The sequence below is a fragment of the Lepisosteus platostomus genome, chromosome 8, assembly GCF_059453375.1.
Source record: "Lepisosteus platostomus isolate fLepPlt1 chromosome 8, fLepPlt1.hap1, whole genome shotgun sequence".
Taxonomy (NCBI): Eukaryota; Metazoa; Chordata; class Actinopteri; order Semionotiformes; family Lepisosteidae; genus Lepisosteus; species Lepisosteus platostomus.
The window spans coordinates 12,289,245-12,309,247 of NC_142618.1; the positions used below are offsets into that span (position 1 = coordinate 12,289,245).

The following is a 20,003-nucleotide window of genomic DNA, read 5'->3' on the forward strand; positions in this document are numbered from 1 at the left end:
ATTCAGAAACAGTGCACTGTTTTTTCCTTCATTTGATTGTAGGGAATGTGTTTCAGTCAATGTATATTATATGTCACCAATTTATAAACCTAGGTATTTTACAAGTGCAATATGAGATAATTATTTTGCTCAGAAATACACCAGCACCCCTGCCTGGGCATTTGAACCCACAGCCTACATCAACTAAGCCCACAGTCTTGTCCACTCTTCCACAACTTTCCAGCACATAGCTGGACCAAAAAAAAATAAAACTACAGAACAAAATTTGAAAATGTGATTCAAATTGTGACAGGTAATTTTCTGAAATAAAGAAAAATAACATTTTCTTTCACGCAACACAAAAGTCCCTCATCCCATCCAAGTTTCTACCTAATGACTCCCTAAAACAGCTTCAATCAGACCCCCAGGCAACAAGGCTCTGACTGCAGCAGCAACAGCACTTAAAGCTTTCACTGTTACCCTGTAGCACCAAGGACGTGCGTAGCAGTCACAATTTCCAAATAAAAGATACAAAGAGCAGCCAGGGCCCCTAGGAAGTGGGTAGTGGAGGCTCCCAACACAGCGCCACCAACTATTTGCCACAGTCAAATACTATAGTTCCATCTCTGCTACAGTGAAACGCTAAGTTTAGAGTCACCATCTTACAAATGTAAAAAGTGTCAGATATCCTGATCAAGAATAATGGACAGACCCAAAGAGAGCTGTTTCCAGAGATTAAAAACTTCTGGACACTCCCAAAATCATACATAAAAGTTATCCACAGTGTCCCTCAGACAGATCATACATAGGGGATTACGAACTACTGTAGCTTCATATGATGCAATCTACGAGATCTACATACAGAAGATACATTCTTTGAAAGATGTTTAAGTGAATCATTCAGTTAGGATTTCTGGAGACAGTATTTTGGTTATTTTAAATACTGTCCCAGGAAATGGCCTCATCTGCAACATTCTAGTCCCTGTTCCAAATGACTAACTTTCCTAAAGGTACATATGAAGCCTGCAATAAAACGACTTAACGTAAGCCAGCCCATTTGTTTTTGGCCAGTTTTCCAGATTATACATGGATTGCATACACAATTTTGCATCCCAGAGGTTGTCGTATGCAGACATAACAGAGCAGAGACATAAATACATATTGCACCTGTGTATTTTGGATATAAAGCCTACCTCTTTAAAGGGTAACAGTACTGGATAATTATGTTAATATGTAGTAGTTTAGAATGATTGTTTTGGTCATGTTCTTTAAAATTTAAAAATATCAGACTGAGGACAGGTGCTTTTGATACCATGTGTACTTCTACTACAGATGGACTTGACAGTCTTCAGTTAATGTGTTTGCTCCAAACAAATCTTCTACTTCTAAAAACAGAAATAGAACTCACCCTAATAAAGTAGTTTTTTCAGTTCATATTATCATGTCAGAATTATGCAAACATGGAGCCTGTTTCACTGTACTTCTACAAGTGGGTGGCATGAATAAGTGGTGTCCTGTCAATCCTTCACATTTGGTTAATTCTTGAGGCAAACCTGTTATATTCAGTATTCAGAGTTAAATCACTTAGTGCTGTGCACATTGCTCTAAACCTCTCATCTTTGTACACTTTCACTTGGCAGAAAATGAATGCTTGCTGTTGTTTTTGGATTAATCATATAATAATCGGACAGGTAAAGTTTTATTCCACACTGAAAGGAAAAGAAAAGAGAAGCAATGTTTCAGCTGTGACCCGAAGAAGGCTCCACAGCCAAAACATTGAGTCTCTTTTCTTTTCCTTTCAGCGTGGAATAAGTCTTTACTTGTTCTTTTGCAGCCTACACATGTTGACACAACTACCTACTTGAACTTCTTCAACACATATTAGTACCTTACAACTTTTTTATTCAATTATTTATTCATCTTAGAGAAATTATTTCGTAAGAAATTAAAAGAGTAAGCATCTTAGAAGATATTGTCTATAGACCAATTCTAACATTTTCCAAGAACCATAGTATTTTTGCAACAGACAGATAATCATCGGGGATTTTCGAGGATTTTTTGAAGCTCGGTTCCACACTTCCACTTTGTTGTAAAAAGCAGTGCCTGCTGATAAATTAGTATTAATTTTATAATAATAATAATAATAAAAATAATAATAATATAATTATCTCTCTCTCTCTTTAGTTCTTGCCATGCATGAAAATGTCCTTAAGTGCCCAACACCAGGATGCACAGGAAGGGGTCACGTCAACAGCAACCGTAGCACACATAGGAGGTAGGTCATTCCACAGAGCCACATAGTGCTTTTTTGCAGTGTGGTGTCTTTAATTACAAATTATGTTTGATTTAATGTATATGTATTAACTGCATTTCCATCCCATCTAGTTCAAAATGCATGTTAAGTGCCAATCCGTTAAATCTTCAATTAAATGTGATGCCTAGAGGGCAACAGTACACTTAACATCTGCCATAACTAACAATTACAATAAAAGTTCAAGTTGTTACATTTTATAGACCACATGTAGGTTACTATCTGTAGAAGGTATCACTTTTTACTTGTAAGGAAACAGGAATATATTTAAAAAGATATCAACAGTATTTTAAATTTGGTTTTGCTGTCAACTGCATCATATTTTTCGACACTGGCAGTTTGCCGGTCTAGCAATTTTTGGACAACATACTATATCTTTTTATGGACACTAGTAATGAAATCAGAGCTGCTTTCTTTCTTCCCCTGCACACCTTCTGAAAGAAAAGTCAAGGGGATGGGGCAGGGGGGCAAGGTTAGTACCATTCACATGAACTGAAGTCTCAGTTAAAATGACATGGCTACAGTCAATAAAAAGAGCACTCTGCTGTGGCGCTAGGAGACAGAAGAGAGCTCTTACTGGCTGGTGTTAGGACAGAGAGCTTTGAGACATTTATAAAAAAAAATAGCACAAGCAGTTTATGAAGGATTATCCAGACATAAAGTTGTAGATCTGATGACATTAGCAGCAATGTACAATTTAAAATATTTATATTTTCCAAGGAAGATTAAAACACGATTATAGTGCAGTTTAAGAGATAAGAAGCATATTGCTTACTTTTTTAACAGAAGCCAACTCGGCAGACTTACCTCTCTCTTCCACACAGACATGCCCAGTGAGGCAGCTTCTCAGACTGTTAACTTGAGTAGCTTTATGTTCGAAGCCAAAGGTGTGTTCAATAGAAACTACCTCCTTGTTGATTGTACTGTCATATGCAAATTGTTTCGATAGTGTCAATTAATTTTTAGTAAACATTACAGGTAGCTACAATATAACATATATTTCTAAATATACATTCCTTTATTTCACCAAAATGTACCAATGTATTTTGTAATTTATGGATTTATGAAGTGTTAAAATTAATCATTTTTTGGCCATTAATTTTCATTGCTGTCACGATCCTTCAATTATATGTGTGTTGTATACTGTTTATAAAGTTTTTTTTCTTTACTTCATATTATTATATTCTTTTACAGCCTTTCAGGCTGCCCTATTGCTGCAGCTGGGAAAATTACAAAACCTCAGGAGGAAAGTCAAAAATCTGGACAAATTGCTGACAGGTTGTCCAGGTATGGCCAAATAATTTTCTGTTCTAAGTGTGTGTAGCCACCGGTTACAGGAAGTGAGTTCACAAGTTTTCAGCTTTCCACTGAAATTTCCAAGCTGGAGAATTAATGTAAATTCACAAATTAAATGAGGATTTAATTCATGTCAAGACATCTGCAACCAATAAATCGAGAATGTTAAGGAAAGAACATATTGTACAAGTTTCTCCTACAGAGATGTGAGACGAATTCCTAAATATTCATGTTATCCTACTATTACATAATGTAATGATGTCACTAAAGTTAAAAATTAAATTTGTAAAAAAATACTGTAAGTTCAATGGGGAGCATGCACCCCTCTCTTTCATACTGTATATTCTGCTTGCTTTTAACATCTAAAAGGGCAGATGATATGTACAGTATGTATTTGGATGCCTTCAAGCAACATTATGAAACACAAGCTAAATATAGCTCTGGCAAATGAATCTCTGTACTTCTAGATTTACTTCAAAAAAATCCTTTGATGTTATTCAATAATTAAAATATTCTTACATGGGGCTTTGAAACAATATTCTAAATAATGTTATGGAATGAGACTCATTCAACAACCCACACTAACTTTAACAATAACTGTGTGCAGAATTGAATTAACAATGTTTGAAAATGTATGAATTGCATCTTGAGAGAAGGAAATGCATGGATCTGGCATCAAAACCACCCTCCTACAAAAATATGTTAACTGAAAAAAGTAAAACCTGTAAATAAACTTCAAATGACATTCCTTATAGTTTATATACACATAAAATCAAGTAATACAAGTTATTACTTATTCTGTAAACCCTCAGATTCAAGGTAAAACATTAGGATGGATGAAGTTTGGAATTTTGCTATGACATCATTTCATCATTTAAAAAATAATTCTCCAGCTGAAGTGTTGTAAGATCCGTCTGTTGTTTGAATGTTTTATTCAAATACAAAGCAATTACAAAGAATTAGCTTGGTGTGGAACAATCACAGGCGCTTCCTGAGCCGATCACAAGTACTTTCAGTTGGTACCACTGCTGGATTGTTGTGATAGTTAATGGATGAATACTGAATGCCCTACAGACTTAATATTATCTTAATTCTGCCAGAGCCATTTCTTTTTCAAAGAGCTATGGCACCTTATGGTTGAATCCAGTGAACCTGTGTGTCTGTTACATGTGCATACATATTTGTTTATACTAATCCCAAACATATGTGACTTACCAGACACATGTTGTCATGTTTTTTTGTCATTATGCATTAAGGAGATAAATCAGAGCACAAATACAGAAAGTGAATAGTCATTGTCACTCTGCATAATCAATAATTAGGGAATTAAATGCATGTTGTGCTTTTGATGGCTTTCAGCTTTCTTCTTATTCTCCTTACGAATATTTGTATTCCTGCCACAAATAATTAATTTGATAGCCCCATAGTCATAGCCATATGAGTATGCATTCCTGCACAGCTACATTACAATCACAACCAAAGACAGTAATTATGACTGTTCCCACTGAAAATTGGGAACTTCAACATACAGTAAGTAGTGAATTTGGATGCTTCCAGTTCTTGCTTTCACATTTGTTCTCTGGTTAGTATTGGTAGACCCGTGTTTCATCAGACGTTGTTATCTGTGCTAAAAAGTTATCACCCTCAATTACAAATCTGCTGGGCAAATCAGCAAATATCCAAGGACTGATTGTGCTATGGTCTTAGGGGAGCTTTTGTGATACCAATATGGCAGTGTTCTTCCTTTGTATATATCACCTGAGATACCTCATTTTGAAACTTAGCCAGAGCCCCTTATGTGGGAGCTCTGTTAATTAAATCAGGATTTAAAATGGCCATGTAGAAATCTCACTGCATACAAAAGAGCTACGCTTAACAAAGAAAGCTGTAGAAATCATCAGAAAACATGTTTAATTATTAAAACACCTTCAATTAAAGAACCACCTTAACTTCAATTTTGTTTAGCTAAAAGACACACAAGCATATGTTTTTTTATTGTTTTTAGATTTAACTAAATGTTAAATGTATTTAAATGCTTGAACTGATAAAGATGAAATGTAAGATGATAATTATTCACAAAATCTTCAAATAAATATACAAGAAAAAAACAAAGGAGGAGCTATAAATCAGGGTCATATGTCTAATGTTTGTTGTAGTGTTAAGTAAAGGTCTTTAAGTTTCATGTTGTATAACAGCACTTCAGTTGAAATGCTTTTTACAGATCTTTTCTTTTAATTTTCTGAATTGGTAACACAGTACTTTTATCTAATATATAAATCGTATACATCATATAAATGGAAACTTTTTTTTTTTATTTCCATTAATTCTGTAGTTACAACATGGTTATTCTTATGTAGGCCCCCAGGACTGATGAAGCCATTTGAAATTCCTCAGTACAACTATAGATTTGCACAGCCCGTCACCACACTCCAGGCTAGCATTGCAAAGGATCTTGACAAGTATGGCAAAGTCCGCTTTGATTATGCCAGCTTCGACGCACAGGTCTTCGGCAAACGCACAGCTGCACCAGCCGCACAGGACCAAGAAGCTTCTCACTTCTCTGACTGTAAGTTGGCTCATTTGAAATCTGAATTGAACACACCTACAGTATCCTTGCTTTTTGTGTGACCCTGTAAGATAGATAAAGGTTTACAGTGATTCTGTCCATTGTTCCCCTATTAAAATATATTGTATTGAACAGGTTTTATAACAGCAGAATATAAGCTGTACCATCTCACTTTTTTATTGTAAATTGACTGTGATAGATTTTGAGAAGAGCAATAATGATGTTATATTTTAATGGAATATGTTTGCATTGTTTCTGAAATTCAAAATATGCTTTGTTGATTTCTCCAAGAAACTCTTAGGAAAAAAGTGCAAGGTGCTTGCAAATGTTTTCTTTCCTTTGGAAAAAAAGTGTCTTCTTGTGGTGTCTCATTTTGTAATATTACAAAATGTTGTAATATTTTGTGATATTACAAAATGAGGCATTCACATTTTTAAATAAATATTTTAATAAAAAATGGAATGCATAAATGGAACACTCCTAAAGGTAAGATAATATACAGTACATGTAAAAAAACTAGAGAAAAATACAGAATTATGTTGATTTTAGAAGTATTCAGGTCTGTGAACTCTGAAAGATTTGGTGGCAGCACCTTTGGCAGCAATTATTGTCGCAAGTCTGTATGTGTACTGTACGTTTTTACCAACCCTGCACGTCAGCTTGGTGCAATTTTGCCCATTCTTCTTGACAGATTTGTTCAATCTCTCTTAAATTGTTTGGGGTCACTTATAGACAGCAGTTTTAAAGTCTTTCACAGATTCTCAATAGAATTCAAATCAGATTTTGTTCTTAAGCCACTCCAGTGTAGCTTTGGATTATTGTCCTGCTGAAAGGTGAATTTTTGCTCTAGTTCAAGACTTTTTGCAGGTAACGACTTAAGTCTTTACTATTCAGTCTAGTTTTAAGTCTTTGGCTGTTTTCCTCTATGCCTGTACTTCATTCCATACATTTTTCCTTCAATCCTAATAAGCTTTCCTGTACCTGCTGAGTAGCAGCCCCATAATATAATGGTGACATCACCAAGCTTGACTGGAGAGATGGTGTTGACTGGGAAACGTACTGTGTTGGATCTTTTGCAGATCTTTTGCAGGAACACTCAGATGCTACATTGCAAACAAATGTGTCTCCATGTGGGAAATGAGATGGGATTTTCCTGTCTGCCATACAGTACAGACTGGCTTGTGACCAGGATATTGTTGTCTAATGTGCATTTTCTTTACATTGAACTCTGTAGCCTAACAGTGGCGTCCTTCACCAGTTTCTTCTTTGCCTGGTTGCTCATTTTAGGGCGATGATCTGTATGCTGTATGTAAGGTTAATATGATGCAACTTCCATTTCTTGATCTCTGAATGAGTAGACTTTTCTCACAGAGATACTGTATTCAGGGAAATCAGTGTGTTTTTACCCTTCCCCTGATGTGTGCTTGTCAATGACTTGCTTTAAAAGCTCCTGGGTCTTCATGATTGAGTCTTTACTTGAAATTCACTACCTGAATCTCACAGAGACAAGCTCTTTAATTCTAAAATCATGAGGACCACTATGATTGCACAGATTTATCTACTAGATGTGTGGCTTCTTAACGTAATTTTAATTTTTGAAGGTAATTTTCAGCACCACAATTAATTTAGTTTAGCCACAGGTAAAGGTTTGAAATATGTATATATGTATACATATTTACTGTAGTCTACTATGTATATAAAAATGTTTTTTATCTTTAAAAAAAAGAAATCATTATCTTACTTTTTCTGACTAAATCAACTAAAAATAAAAACTACTCAGACTTAATATTTGTGCTTGCTTTGTCACTTCGTTCTAATCATCTCCATAATTCATAATCTTCATAATTTAAAGACAATCTCTCTCACCTTCTTTGAGCGAAAACCAATCATCACACTATTACATATCAGCTTTTTAACACCTGTTGGGGCAAATACCTTTTGCAGAATAAAAGATTTGTATGCAGTATGGGCAGGTGCATCATTCTATAACATGATTTTGTTAGTTAAATATGCATAACATTTATTGTAGAATAGTATTGACCAGTATTTTTCTCTTTTGCATTAATCAGAATATCTACTGCATTTTATCAAAAATTGCATTGCTTATAAAGACTGGGCAACTTCTCCCTGCATCTAAAAGTCTTGAATATAAATTATATAAAAAATGAATTATAATTATAAATATATACTTGACAAAAAAACTAAATAATTGAAGTATAGTCTGTTATGCCCTAAAACAAAATAGGTGTTTATCAGTGACATTATGGGGATACAACTGTTTTGTTAAATTCTGAAAAATATTGAAAGTACTAATTTTTTATGTAACAGAGTAAGCTTCCGTGAGGCTATTCAACATTTATAAATAAAAAAGCATAGTAGAATTTACTATTTAATTTGATCTGTGGTTGTAGATGTTTAACAGCTGTATATATCGTTTCTATAACAGTATACCACTTTATATTTACAGTATGTATTTGTACGTATAGAATAGTTTTTGAAACTGGTTATCTTATTGCCTTGACATGGGATAGTTGTTCTTCATCAACAGAACAACTTTTGAACTTCATCTTCAACTGAATTTCAATCTGGTATAAGAAACCTTACAAATGTATACCACCCTCCACTTTATTCGTTATCCATATCCCATTTTCTTATGTTGATTCAAGTATCACAGATTATTCTTAAGAGTGTTGCAGCACAATGTATTTCCAGATCTGTGTATTACTGCAATCATAAAATAATGACACATTTGTAAAACGTGGTGTATTTCTGATTTCACTTTTTTACTGATTGCTTGCCCTTGCTTTGAAAAGCATAACAAATTTGGAGCTAGCTTTTAAAAAAGTAATTCCTTATATTAATCAGTGTCTCTGTCACACTATCAATATACTGTATATCAGAGGAGGAGTATACGTTTTGGTGTTATTTTTTCATGAAACAAGACTAAAGAACCATTGTGACCACACAGAGCCAGCGTTAGTCTCTCAGACAGTTCTACACGTTGAAGCGTTTTTTCACTTGGCTTTGTGTCTGCCCTTGTTACAGCTTCCCTGCAGTATGCCAGTCCCCTGACATCCAGCAGTCGGATGACTGTTCCCCAAGGACAAAGCCCCTGTAATTCAAGCACCTACAGCTACAACCCTGATAGCGACGAGGCTCATGCAGCTGCTGCGGCTGCCGCCATTCTTAACCTGTCTACCAGATACAGAGGGACCGCCAATGGAGTTTCTGCCAGGCCCCAGGCCCTGTCCACAAAGGTAATCAAACCAATCTGCTTGGAAAGGTATTTGAGGGCAGCCATTTTAAAGCAGCCCTGATTTGTGCACAAAAACTAAGCATCAAACAACAGATTCTGGCACAGACAACTGTGCCTCTAGTGAAAGAAAAACAAAGAGGTTTGTCCATAAAGCTTTAATGGAAAATAGTAATTACATCAAAAGAAAAAAATACAACGTTGGCATTTGCATTTCTTTTTCCATTGCAATTAGACCGTATTTTTTTCAAGCATGCATTGCATATGGTTAATACTTTTATTGTAAAAAAAAAAACTTTAAATAATGCCTCTGTCTGGTATGATGCAGATGGTAGAAGATATTCTGGTTAGTAAGATATTATCCAGGATAAGCTGTGTCAGATCAGCCTTTACTGCCCATCTCCATCAGATGGCCTATAAAACTATTTCAGTGGATTAAACCAATCAGCAGAAGGATTCATAAGCTGAGCTCTTTTATTCACACAAATTGAAAATCTCCCACTTTCCATCAAATATGCATCAGTTTAAAAGTTTAACCCTTTTTAAACTCCCTTTGGTGCTTCCTCTAAATCTGCAATTTGTCCCTACATAACAATATAGAACAAATGTTACATGCTGCACCTGGGTTGGCTAGACTTGGAAGACTTTAATGGTTCTTAAAACCAGATCTAAACTTACAAAATGAGTAATGTCAACAACTAATGTCAATTGATAATACCACCAAAGTAGAGGATAAATATAATTGAACTGTCACTTGAGATTTTTAGAGCTGTTCTACACATGATTTGGATCAGTTTATGATTTTGCAATGCACACCTACAATATGAAGAGCCCAATTTAAATTCATACTTTTTAATGAGCTGAGCATGTGGCTCTGTCTGGGGTGCAAATAAGCAAATGAATAAAACAGTGTTTGCATATTTGTCACATGCCCTGCTTTGAATCAAAATGCCTTTATGAATATAAAATATTTGTAGCGCACTTCAGAGAGCCAGGTCATTTGGAAGAAAGGGAAGTAAAACTTGGAATTATTGACTGTATGGAATAACCATTTCCCTTCTCAAATGGAGATAACCACTTTAGGGATCATGGTGCAAGAATTTACATTTAAATGGAGATGTATTAAGGGTTTTGAGGGGGTAGTCTCACAAAATATTCAACCTGTGTATTTTAACACAACAGTATGATTCTAAGATAAAGGCTTTTTTCATAAACTGAGTTTATTTATGGTACAGTATATAAGGAGGTGATTTTTAACTGCAATATACTAATTTCTCTTTATCTTAAGGATTAAATACATAATATTATGTGTTGTATATTGAAGCACCATTAGAAAACCATTTATTTTAATGAAAACTGAATAAATAAATCTATTCTGCATCATTCTCAGATTCATTATTGAAATGTCCATTTACGTACTGTACATTGAACAACTTTTCATAACAATGGAATACTTTAAATATCAATACCAAATTTGTTTGGAAAATTCATTGGTCTGTAGGTGGCTAAATAACATCTCAATTTGATGGAAAAGCTGTTGTAAACATATTCCAGATTTACGGATACTGTTGTTTATTTTTCAACCAGAGGGATGTTCCATAATATTATTATTTAATTGGAAATGGATATGGAAATGATTACAATTTTAATTAAAGGATTATTTAGAAAAAAAAGTACTATTTTGAATAAAATAGATCGATTGATCGATTCATCAGCTCCAGTACAACAGTGCGGTTGTTTTAGAGACATTCAGAGAAAACCCATTGAAAGAAGAATGCTTGAGCACATTTTGGTTTGGGGGTTTGCAGATTTAACCCCATGACCTCAAGGATTCCCAGAAAGAATAAGTGTAGCAAGATAAGACCTTGTGATTCTGAATTTAAGGTATGGGATTATGTATTTATCAGTTTCTTAGCAATTTGTTTTCTGACTCCCTGTGGTGTGCTGGCCAACTTTAATACTTAAATATCGTATGGACAACAAGTGTAAGGAAATCAAGCAATAGTGAAAGTGAGTTAAGTAAGACAGAAGTAGTACACTGAAATATATACCGCCAGTTATATACGTGTTAATCATGATACTGTTTATACGGGATGTGTTAGCCTACTTACGACATTATTTTGGTTGAGCCTTGTCTACTATTAATAACAGTTGCAAAACTAACTCTGACGAAGACATTTTCACGCAGACCAATATTTATTACCAACCACATGGTTGTTTTCCATCTAGGGCACCCTGAGTTTAGTCATGCCCGTGATTTATGGCTGGAAGTAATCAAAACTTCACCTCTTCTGCCAGCTGCAGTATGAGAACCTGGTACATGCTGATGGCTTTTTGTTTAACTGGGAGTTTCTTGCTTACATAATGAAAACCCACTATTAAATATCAGGCTTGTCAGTTGTGGTAGAGGATCCAAGTTCTGCTTCAATCCAGGCCTTATTATACTGTGGTGATAACTGTGCATTACTGTCTTTTCAATGAAAAGAGATAGTCACTAAAGCACAGTTATATCCATGTACTCCACATAAAAAGTAAGCAGTACAAATTTATTTATTTTTTCTGTGCAAATCTGACAGTCTAATCCTGTCAATGTTTATATTTTTGGTTGGGGGCAGCAGTAAAATGTCCTCCTATGATGAAATTAATCTTGCATGCAATAATTGAATTGAAAAGGTGATGATATCAGAACATGAACCACAAAACAGAAGCTGTATTAGTTCTGTCTTAGAATACTGGTAACACAGGTGTTGCTAGTAAATAGAATCCCATCAATCTGTGCTTCATGCAGTTCTATCAAAATGGCATTGTTAAATTCAGTAGCTTTGTAAATGCATTTTGCATTTAGCAGTCTGCCTTCAGTTTTAATTAACATCTGTATAGAAGATCTTACAGTGGTAATTGTGAACTTGAGCAGTTGTATGAAACTGCTCTTTTACCGAATTAAAAAAAGGATAATTATTTTTACAGTTTCTTGTTACCAGACCCATGGCACATTTTAATGTAAAGGAACAAGTAATACGTTTATTCCATGCTGAAAAGAGAAGAAAGAAAACACAGCGTTTCGGCCGCGGAGCCTTCTTCAGCCTTCTTCAGGTGTGGCACACCCGAAACGTTGTGTTTTCTTTCTTCTCTTTCCAGCATGGAATAAACCTTTTACTTGTTCCTTTGCAGCCTACGCATGCTGACGCAGCTACCCACCTGAACATTTAAATGTAGATTACCAAATCATATAGTGTACATTCTTTAGAGTGATTTTTTTGTAGTTGTAACCGTGTAATTATGCTGTACATAGGATGTACTTATTGAAGTGGACGAAAACGGCACACTGGACCTGAGCATGAAAAAGAATCGTGACAGGGTAAAAGCTCCACCTGTGGTGCCTTTGGGAATAGCTCTGCCTACACCTGAGTCTTCACCATCGAAGTCTGGCAGCATCCGGGTCACCCCTGCGTTTTACCAGGCACTATGTGAGCAGGAAGGATGGGATACTCCTCTTAATTACAGCAAAGCACACATAATAAGAGACAAAGAGGTAATGAACAATGATGCATGTTTTACATGTTTTATTTGAATGTATTGTACATACACACAATTATCAAATCAAGTCTACTTTAGTTTTAAAAACAGTACTTTTCCTGAAGTATTGCAGTGGGTCTTATAATTTATTTTTTGCTCAGTTGCATAATTTTCATGAGAAATATAATTTGCAAAGAAAGAAGAGATTTGTATAAACTTGGGTGGTCAAACAGTTCAAAGTCATTGTTCTCATAGTATATTATAAGCGCTTATCTAAGTTATCCAAATCTACCTCTTTTTTAATTATTTGTGCTAGAGAAAGGGTTAAAAAATAAATATCTCACTTTCCCATTATACCACAGTGTTATGATTTTTTTTCCATAAAATGTAATATTCAATAATAATTTCCTACCACATCAATGTAAGATTTGTCTTAATATATTGTTTGTATTTTTGAGCTTGTGAAATATTTTTATCTTGTAAAACTCAAAGCTTGAACAATATACAGTACTTTATACAGAACGTTATGTAATGACTTCTACAGTATATTGAAACAACAATTAGGTAAACAATTTCACTATTACAATTACATCAAATATCAATCGCACTATTAAATAATGGGGAAAATCACCCTTAAAACGATAAAAATCAAATCATTGAGAGATACATTGTCATGATTTTCGTTGCACTTGGAAAATCACAGTTTTATTGCTCTTATCAATTTAAAGTGAAGTTTGTATCTTAGAAAATAATTTATAATTGGAGTGAGTCATATTTTACACCCAAATAAACACAACATGTTGTTGCACTCCTTTACATTTACCCTAGCATCTGGTGCTTTTTAACAGATTTCTACTTTTTAAAGTAAATCCACATAGAATTTAGTTTTAATCAATGCATGGGTTACAGTAAGAACATCAAACTGTAGCATTCCCACTTTTTAGTCTGAGGTCATCAGATGTCAGAAACTGTGCAAGGTGGGACCTGGTCAGTAATGGATTGAGAGATATCTAAGGAAAACTGAGTTGCTGCTTTAAATTTTAGAGACACTGTGCTGTAGGAGGTACTGTCCTTTGAATGAGATGCTAAACTGTGGTCCATGCTTTTTATTAAAGATTATTATTAAGTATTCAATATCACTCTTTGTAAAGTAGTGAATTCCACTTTGTTTTTTGAATAATATACAGCAGATTGCCTAAAGCTCCCTCTTGATTCAGTTAGTGACATAATTCCTTGATCTCTTCCTGATGTTCTGTGTAGCTGGGCTTCCTTGTGCATAATGTCTGCTGTGTATCACCAGCTCTATATGTACTTTGGAAATGGGGGGATGAAAAAAGCTTTACTGCTGAATCTGTTCTCACCCACTCTGAATTGTCAGCTTACAGATTTACTTGCGTAAATGGGCAGCCTCTCAATGCGCAGTATGACGGTTTAATTAAAGAATACTGTTTGAGCTCTTCTGAAAGCGAATTCATCTTGGTGTTTTCAGAAAGATGAAGTTGAAAATGAAGTCCAAGAGGAAAGAAAATACCCTGGTGATGTTACTATTCCAAGTCCCAAGACCAAAGTGTTCTCCAGGGACAATAAAAAAGAGCTGATGAGGTATGGAAGAAGAAGCCTCACAGATGTGCTAAAGTGAAACTTGTCCACAATACAGACTTGAAAATGTTCTTCAAAACTTAATGAGTGTTGTCCTCTTTGGCATGCTTATAATGAAAAACAGTTGCTTTGTTAAAGGATTTGGAAAACCATGCTGTTAAAATGAAAGCATAAGGGTGTACTAACTTGACAACTGCGCAGGTTGTCCCTATAGGTTTCCAAACTACAGGTCAGTGAAAGGATCTTGCATGCTTTGGTCGGAGCTTAAGGGAGGATCCAGGTTTGACAGAGATAGTAAAGAAAAACAAGCTTGTGTACATAAGGAGAAACACTGTAGCTAAGCAAATATGCAGCATATATGTCTTAGTGAAGAAAAAATGGTGAACAGAGAAGAGTGTACAAATGTACAACATACTATAAGACATATTTATTCATTGCTGTGACTGATGTATCTGCAGGTTCATTTGGAGGAGAATTGTATCTGTGTAAATGTGAGTTTATACGTATATATACATCTTCATTTGAGCTTACAAGTCTCCTTTTTTGTAGTTAGACTGTGCATGTGTTTGCATTTTTTAAGCTCCGTAGAAATACTCAGATTCATATTTTATAATCTGGGACTGAGTACTTGTAGTATGAAAATTAAACCTTTAGATTTTTTTAACTAAAGTTTAAAAGGACCTTGCCTGTTGCTGCAGATTGTAGACACTCTCCTAAAGTTCATTTCTTCTACTAAACACTTCTTGCTGTACTAACCTCTGTAACAATTTAAGGAATGTACTCTGTCTTTTTTGTTGTTACAAAGTCACTATAATTTATTAATACAAATCCAAAGGTTGTATAAATGCTAACTGATTTTTTATAATGTTTGCAGTTTACCAAAGATGCTAAAAAGATGAACTGAAATGAATCACCAGAAAGTCAACAGATTTAATGTACAGGATAAATGAAAATATAAAACATTATACTCTACTATTGAGTTAAATTTAAAAATGATTACAAAAAATTATTTCTTAATTTTCAGATTCCATTACATTTTAGATACTATATATATTTTACGTTGTTTTATCATAAATAATTGCTTAGAATTGGTCCCCACGATAAAAAAGTGATTATATAAAAATTATTCTTAAGTATTATTGTTGGAAGCTGAAATGTATTGTCTGTCCTTTATAGCTGTCCAACTCCAGGATGTGATGGAAGTGGCCATGTGACAGGAAATTATGCTTCACATCGAAGGTATTAAAAAACATTGAACACTTTCATTAACGTTCAATATGCTTCTAATCTGCAAGTGTGCTGTATATCCATACAATCTTAGTGAAGGTAAAGTTTTAAAGTGGTAAACGTCTTCTTTATCGAGTTTAAAATAATCTATAATTTTGGAGGCCCTGGTAAAAGCTTCTGTTTGCTTGACAACAGAAATCCTAAATCCATGAAATTATTTTTTATTCATTTTTTAATCCTTTTTCATGTAACTCAACCGAGAGCACTTTCTCATTTATTATGACATGGGGACCAGTTTATACAACAGATCATTTACTGGATTAGCTTGTTTTTATGGGATACAATTACTAGATACAAAAATTACCTTGCACAAAGGTACAACAGCAGCGTCTTTCCCAGACATGGTCCTCCATGGAGTTTGGAGAGTCAAATCACTACTCCATGCTGCTTCCTAATTACCTTTATTTCCTTCAATATCATCAGCTGTACTGGCAAACACTAAAAAATATAGTACATAACAACAGCAAGTTGAGAGGAGGAGAGGAGGGCATTTGATCTATCTAGCCTGTTTGGGTGCTAGTTAATAAATGATCTGAGGATCTACTGTACTTCAGCTGTCTCCTGAAAGAGGCCAAGTATATCAACTTCAGCAATATGATTCCCACCAGCTTTTGTGGAAAGAAATGGCAGCTGTTCTCAGTTGTAAAAGCACTGCCCCCGTAGTTTCTATTTGTGTTTTCTGGTTTGTGTTACACTGCTGATTCTGAAGAAGTTTTTGCAAAGTTTATTTGAAGATTCTGATTGCTGGAATTTGATCCTCTCATTGATTTCTCTGTTCAAGATGAAAAAAGCTGATATCTTTTAGTGCTGGAATCCATTCAGAGTAGGGAAGCTTCAGAATGTAAAGGTGTAATATTGGGTATAGAGATTATAATAGAGTGGATACAGCTGAAGTATAAAACAAAGCAGAGTGAATGTATTTAGGATTTTTAAAAATATGTGACATTTAGTAAGTGGCAAATACTACAAATTGAACTGAGTTGATATTTTAGTAACTCCCATTTCTAATATTTCAATATAGTTAAAATAGGGGACATTGATTAATTTGTGGTGTTGTATTTCTGTAGTGTTTCTGGGTGCCCGCTTGCTGACAAGACTCTCAAATCCCTAATGGCTGCCAATTCTCAGGAACTCAAGTATGTACCGTCACTGACACATTTGGAAGTGTGTTGAGTTTAGTGCTCTGAATGTAAAGTTATTTAATCAGATTACAGAGAAAGCTGAATAAATGTTGTCTAAACAGGTATTGCATTCTTACATTGCATGATCCAGTATATGTACTTATTTGATATTATCACATTATCACCCATGGCGATTAATAAAATATCAAACGGGTATGGTTCATCTTGTTTTCAAGCCGGCTTTGGCCACCAAGGGTGAGGTTGATGTTGTGTAATATTTTGTATGCATCTGTGTGGTTTCTTGCACATACTCAGTCCTGACAATCAGTGCAAAAGCAGTGCAAACATAACATCAGATAAGAAGATTAAGGTAAAAGCACAAAATTGGTTCATTAGTAATGAACTGGATCACTGTTTCATTTTTCATCAAGTCAGGGTTACTTGGCTATATATTTTGGAAATGTGAAAAGGGAATATATGTTTAAAATGCTGTACCGCTAGTATTGTGATTATTACACTTGATGGCATCAATACCATGCTACCCATGGTGACAGCTACCCATCAAAAAAGATTTAAGGAGGACACTGTAAGTTTTCTTGAGTTTTAACAACATGATTTAGTTTTTTACACACCATCTCAATTTTTTAAACAAAAAGGTACAGAACTCCACAGCAATAATATGACTTAGTATTATGACTATGATATTTCACTTCACTTTATTTTTTAAGGTTACGTTTTCTATTTTCGCTTGGCCATGTCTTAGAAGTGACTTTATTATTATTCAGACAGGCCTTTTTGACAAGTACATTTTTACACAAACAGTTTAATACTTTCTTTATTTACGTACACCATTCCAAGAAATGTGTCTCAGTACGTGACATGAATAATTAATTTAAACATCAAAACACAGTGAAATTTACAATAATTAAAATTGGATTGTTACATGCATAAATGAAGGCAGAAATGAAAATAACAGACAAACTGTAAGGAATGATCCAACATAAAAAATATAGATATTATACACTACTAGTGTCTCTGGGGACACTGCACAGAACCTGCACAATCCTGCAAGAGTCTGGTTGAAAACCTTAACTGTCCAACAATTGCATTGATACTGACTAGAAAAATTAAAAAAGGTTTATTTTGACCTTTCAAAAAAATCTAATTGAATTTAGGGAAAAATATATTTGTTTTAAAGAAGTGTAGATCCTTACTTCATTCCTTCAAATTTCTGTGAATATCATTAATCACAGTGTAATCTCTTAGGTGCCCAACACCTGGATGTGATGGATCAGGCCACGTGACTGGAAACTATGCCTCACACAGAAGGTAAATAGTCTACCACTTCAGAAAGGGACACATTCCTTTTCATCAGTTTTTAATTTAATTTTTTTAACAAACTACATTTAATATAAAAGTAACACTTACCCTCACCCAACCCACATCCCCATTAGTGGCACTCCTCTCCAAGGGAAAGGGACATATTCTGAAGTTGTAAGTTGTTTATAACATAATCAATTGAAGCCATAGTATTGCAGTAAGCTTGCCGAAAGTGAACGTGATAAAAGTGAGTTGATACAGTGACGTGTATAGGTATAGCATGTGCATCAACTGAATTGAGCAAAGTAACTTAGATGTGATTCTTTAGTACTGAATAAGCAAGCTGATAGTGAACATGATAATACAAAATAAGGCAATTTAAATTCTAAAAACAACATTAATATGCTTTTTTAGAGTTCAAAGCATTTTCTTTTCTTGATTCAGATTTTTGTTTTGCTTTATCTGGTGTGCCTATGTAGAATTTACTTTTTTATCATTAGGGTACCATTTTCAGCAATAAGCAGAAAGAGAAGAAAAAAGGAATAATTTTACACGTCCTTTCTGATTAGTTCTCTTCATGTATAGCTGATACTAAGATGCTCTTTTGCATGTGATGTTACAATCACCCAATCTGTTCAGAAACATAAGAATGGGTGGCATTTTAGCATTTTAAACAGCTGCGGTAACACCTCAGATCTGGCCAAAAGTTTGGTCCTCTTCATAGTCACAGCAGTGATACTCCTGCCTTCAGCCTAACTTGGCTGGAATTAGTGCTGTTACTCTAGATAAATCCATTTCTGCACCATTTTTCTAGGCAGCAGCTTCACTTTTTTTAATCTCTTTCAGCCTATCGGGTTGTCCACGAGCCAGGAAGGGAGGACTGAAGCTTACACCAAACAAGGATGAGAAGGAAGAGCAAGAAATTAAGTAAGTTTGCATTATTAACGATATACTTGTGTTACTCCTATTTTTTACACTTATAACTTAGATTTCCCTATCACAATACATTCTTATCTCTCTGTTGTTCTTTATATGTTTCATCAGATTATCTTCTTTTGGGCTTAAAAGCCCATTCTGTTATTAAAAAAAAATCTTAAAACATTAGTTAATTGATCAGCAACATAATAATACAATTTTCATTTATATAGCTACACAGTCATTTTAGAAACAGGGGTATATTAAACTTACGCATAACATTTACTTTGGAAATTAAGTGTGGATAAAAAAACTGTTTTTGTTTGTGGGTTGGGAATACAGTTTAGAGCTGAAAAATGTTACAAATCAAGTAGCAATATACAATTCATTATTTAATTTCTCAGAATGTACCAATGTTACGGGGGGGGTGAACATTAGAAACCCAGTAAAATGCTTTTAAATCCCATGGCAATTCAGGTGAGGAATGGAAATAGACAGATGAACAATAAAGTGAAATCATAATGTAAATTATAATATAAATGGGGGTGGCACAGTGACACGGGGGTTAGTATTGCTGCCTCACAGCAGTGGGCTCCTGGAATCAATTCTGGATAAGGGATGCTATCCATGTGGAGTTTGCGTGGGTTTCCTCTGGGTGCAGCAGTTTCCTCCCACAATCCAAAAACATACTGGTAGGTTAATTGGCTTGTGGGAGAAGTGGCACTGTTGCAAGTGTATGTGTCTGTGTGCCCTGAAATGGATGGGTATCCCATCCAGGGTGTATCCTGCCTTGTCCCCATTACTTTCTGGAATCGGCTCCTGTGATAAGCAAAGCAGACT

General features: G+C 34.7%; 1 protein-coding gene across 6 annotated transcripts in view; it reads left to right on the forward strand.

Moving 5' to 3' along the window:
* Nucleotides 1-20,003, forward strand: part of st18 (ST18 C2H2C-type zinc finger transcription factor) — a 133,970-nt gene that overhangs the window by 104,398 nt on the left and 9,569 nt on the right. For all 6 annotated transcript variants that reach the window (XM_088642456.1, XM_088642457.1, XM_088642458.1 and 3 more), the window contains 10 exons: nucleotides 2,164-2,254; nucleotides 3,485-3,577; nucleotides 5,944-6,152; nucleotides 9,198-9,409; nucleotides 12,698-12,937; nucleotides 14,411-14,523; nucleotides 15,697-15,759; nucleotides 16,875-16,943; nucleotides 18,195-18,257; nucleotides 19,095-19,175. In XM_088642456.1, coding sequence (XP_088498582.1) covers nucleotides 2,164-2,254; nucleotides 3,485-3,577; nucleotides 5,944-6,152; nucleotides 9,198-9,409; nucleotides 12,698-12,937; nucleotides 14,411-14,523; nucleotides 15,697-15,759; nucleotides 16,875-16,943; nucleotides 18,195-18,257; nucleotides 19,095-19,175 — 1,234 coding nt within the window. The remainder of the gene's footprint in view (nucleotides 1-2,163; nucleotides 2,255-3,484; nucleotides 3,578-5,943; nucleotides 6,153-9,197; nucleotides 9,410-12,697; nucleotides 12,938-14,410; nucleotides 14,524-15,696; nucleotides 15,760-16,874; nucleotides 16,944-18,194; nucleotides 18,258-19,094; nucleotides 19,176-20,003) is intronic.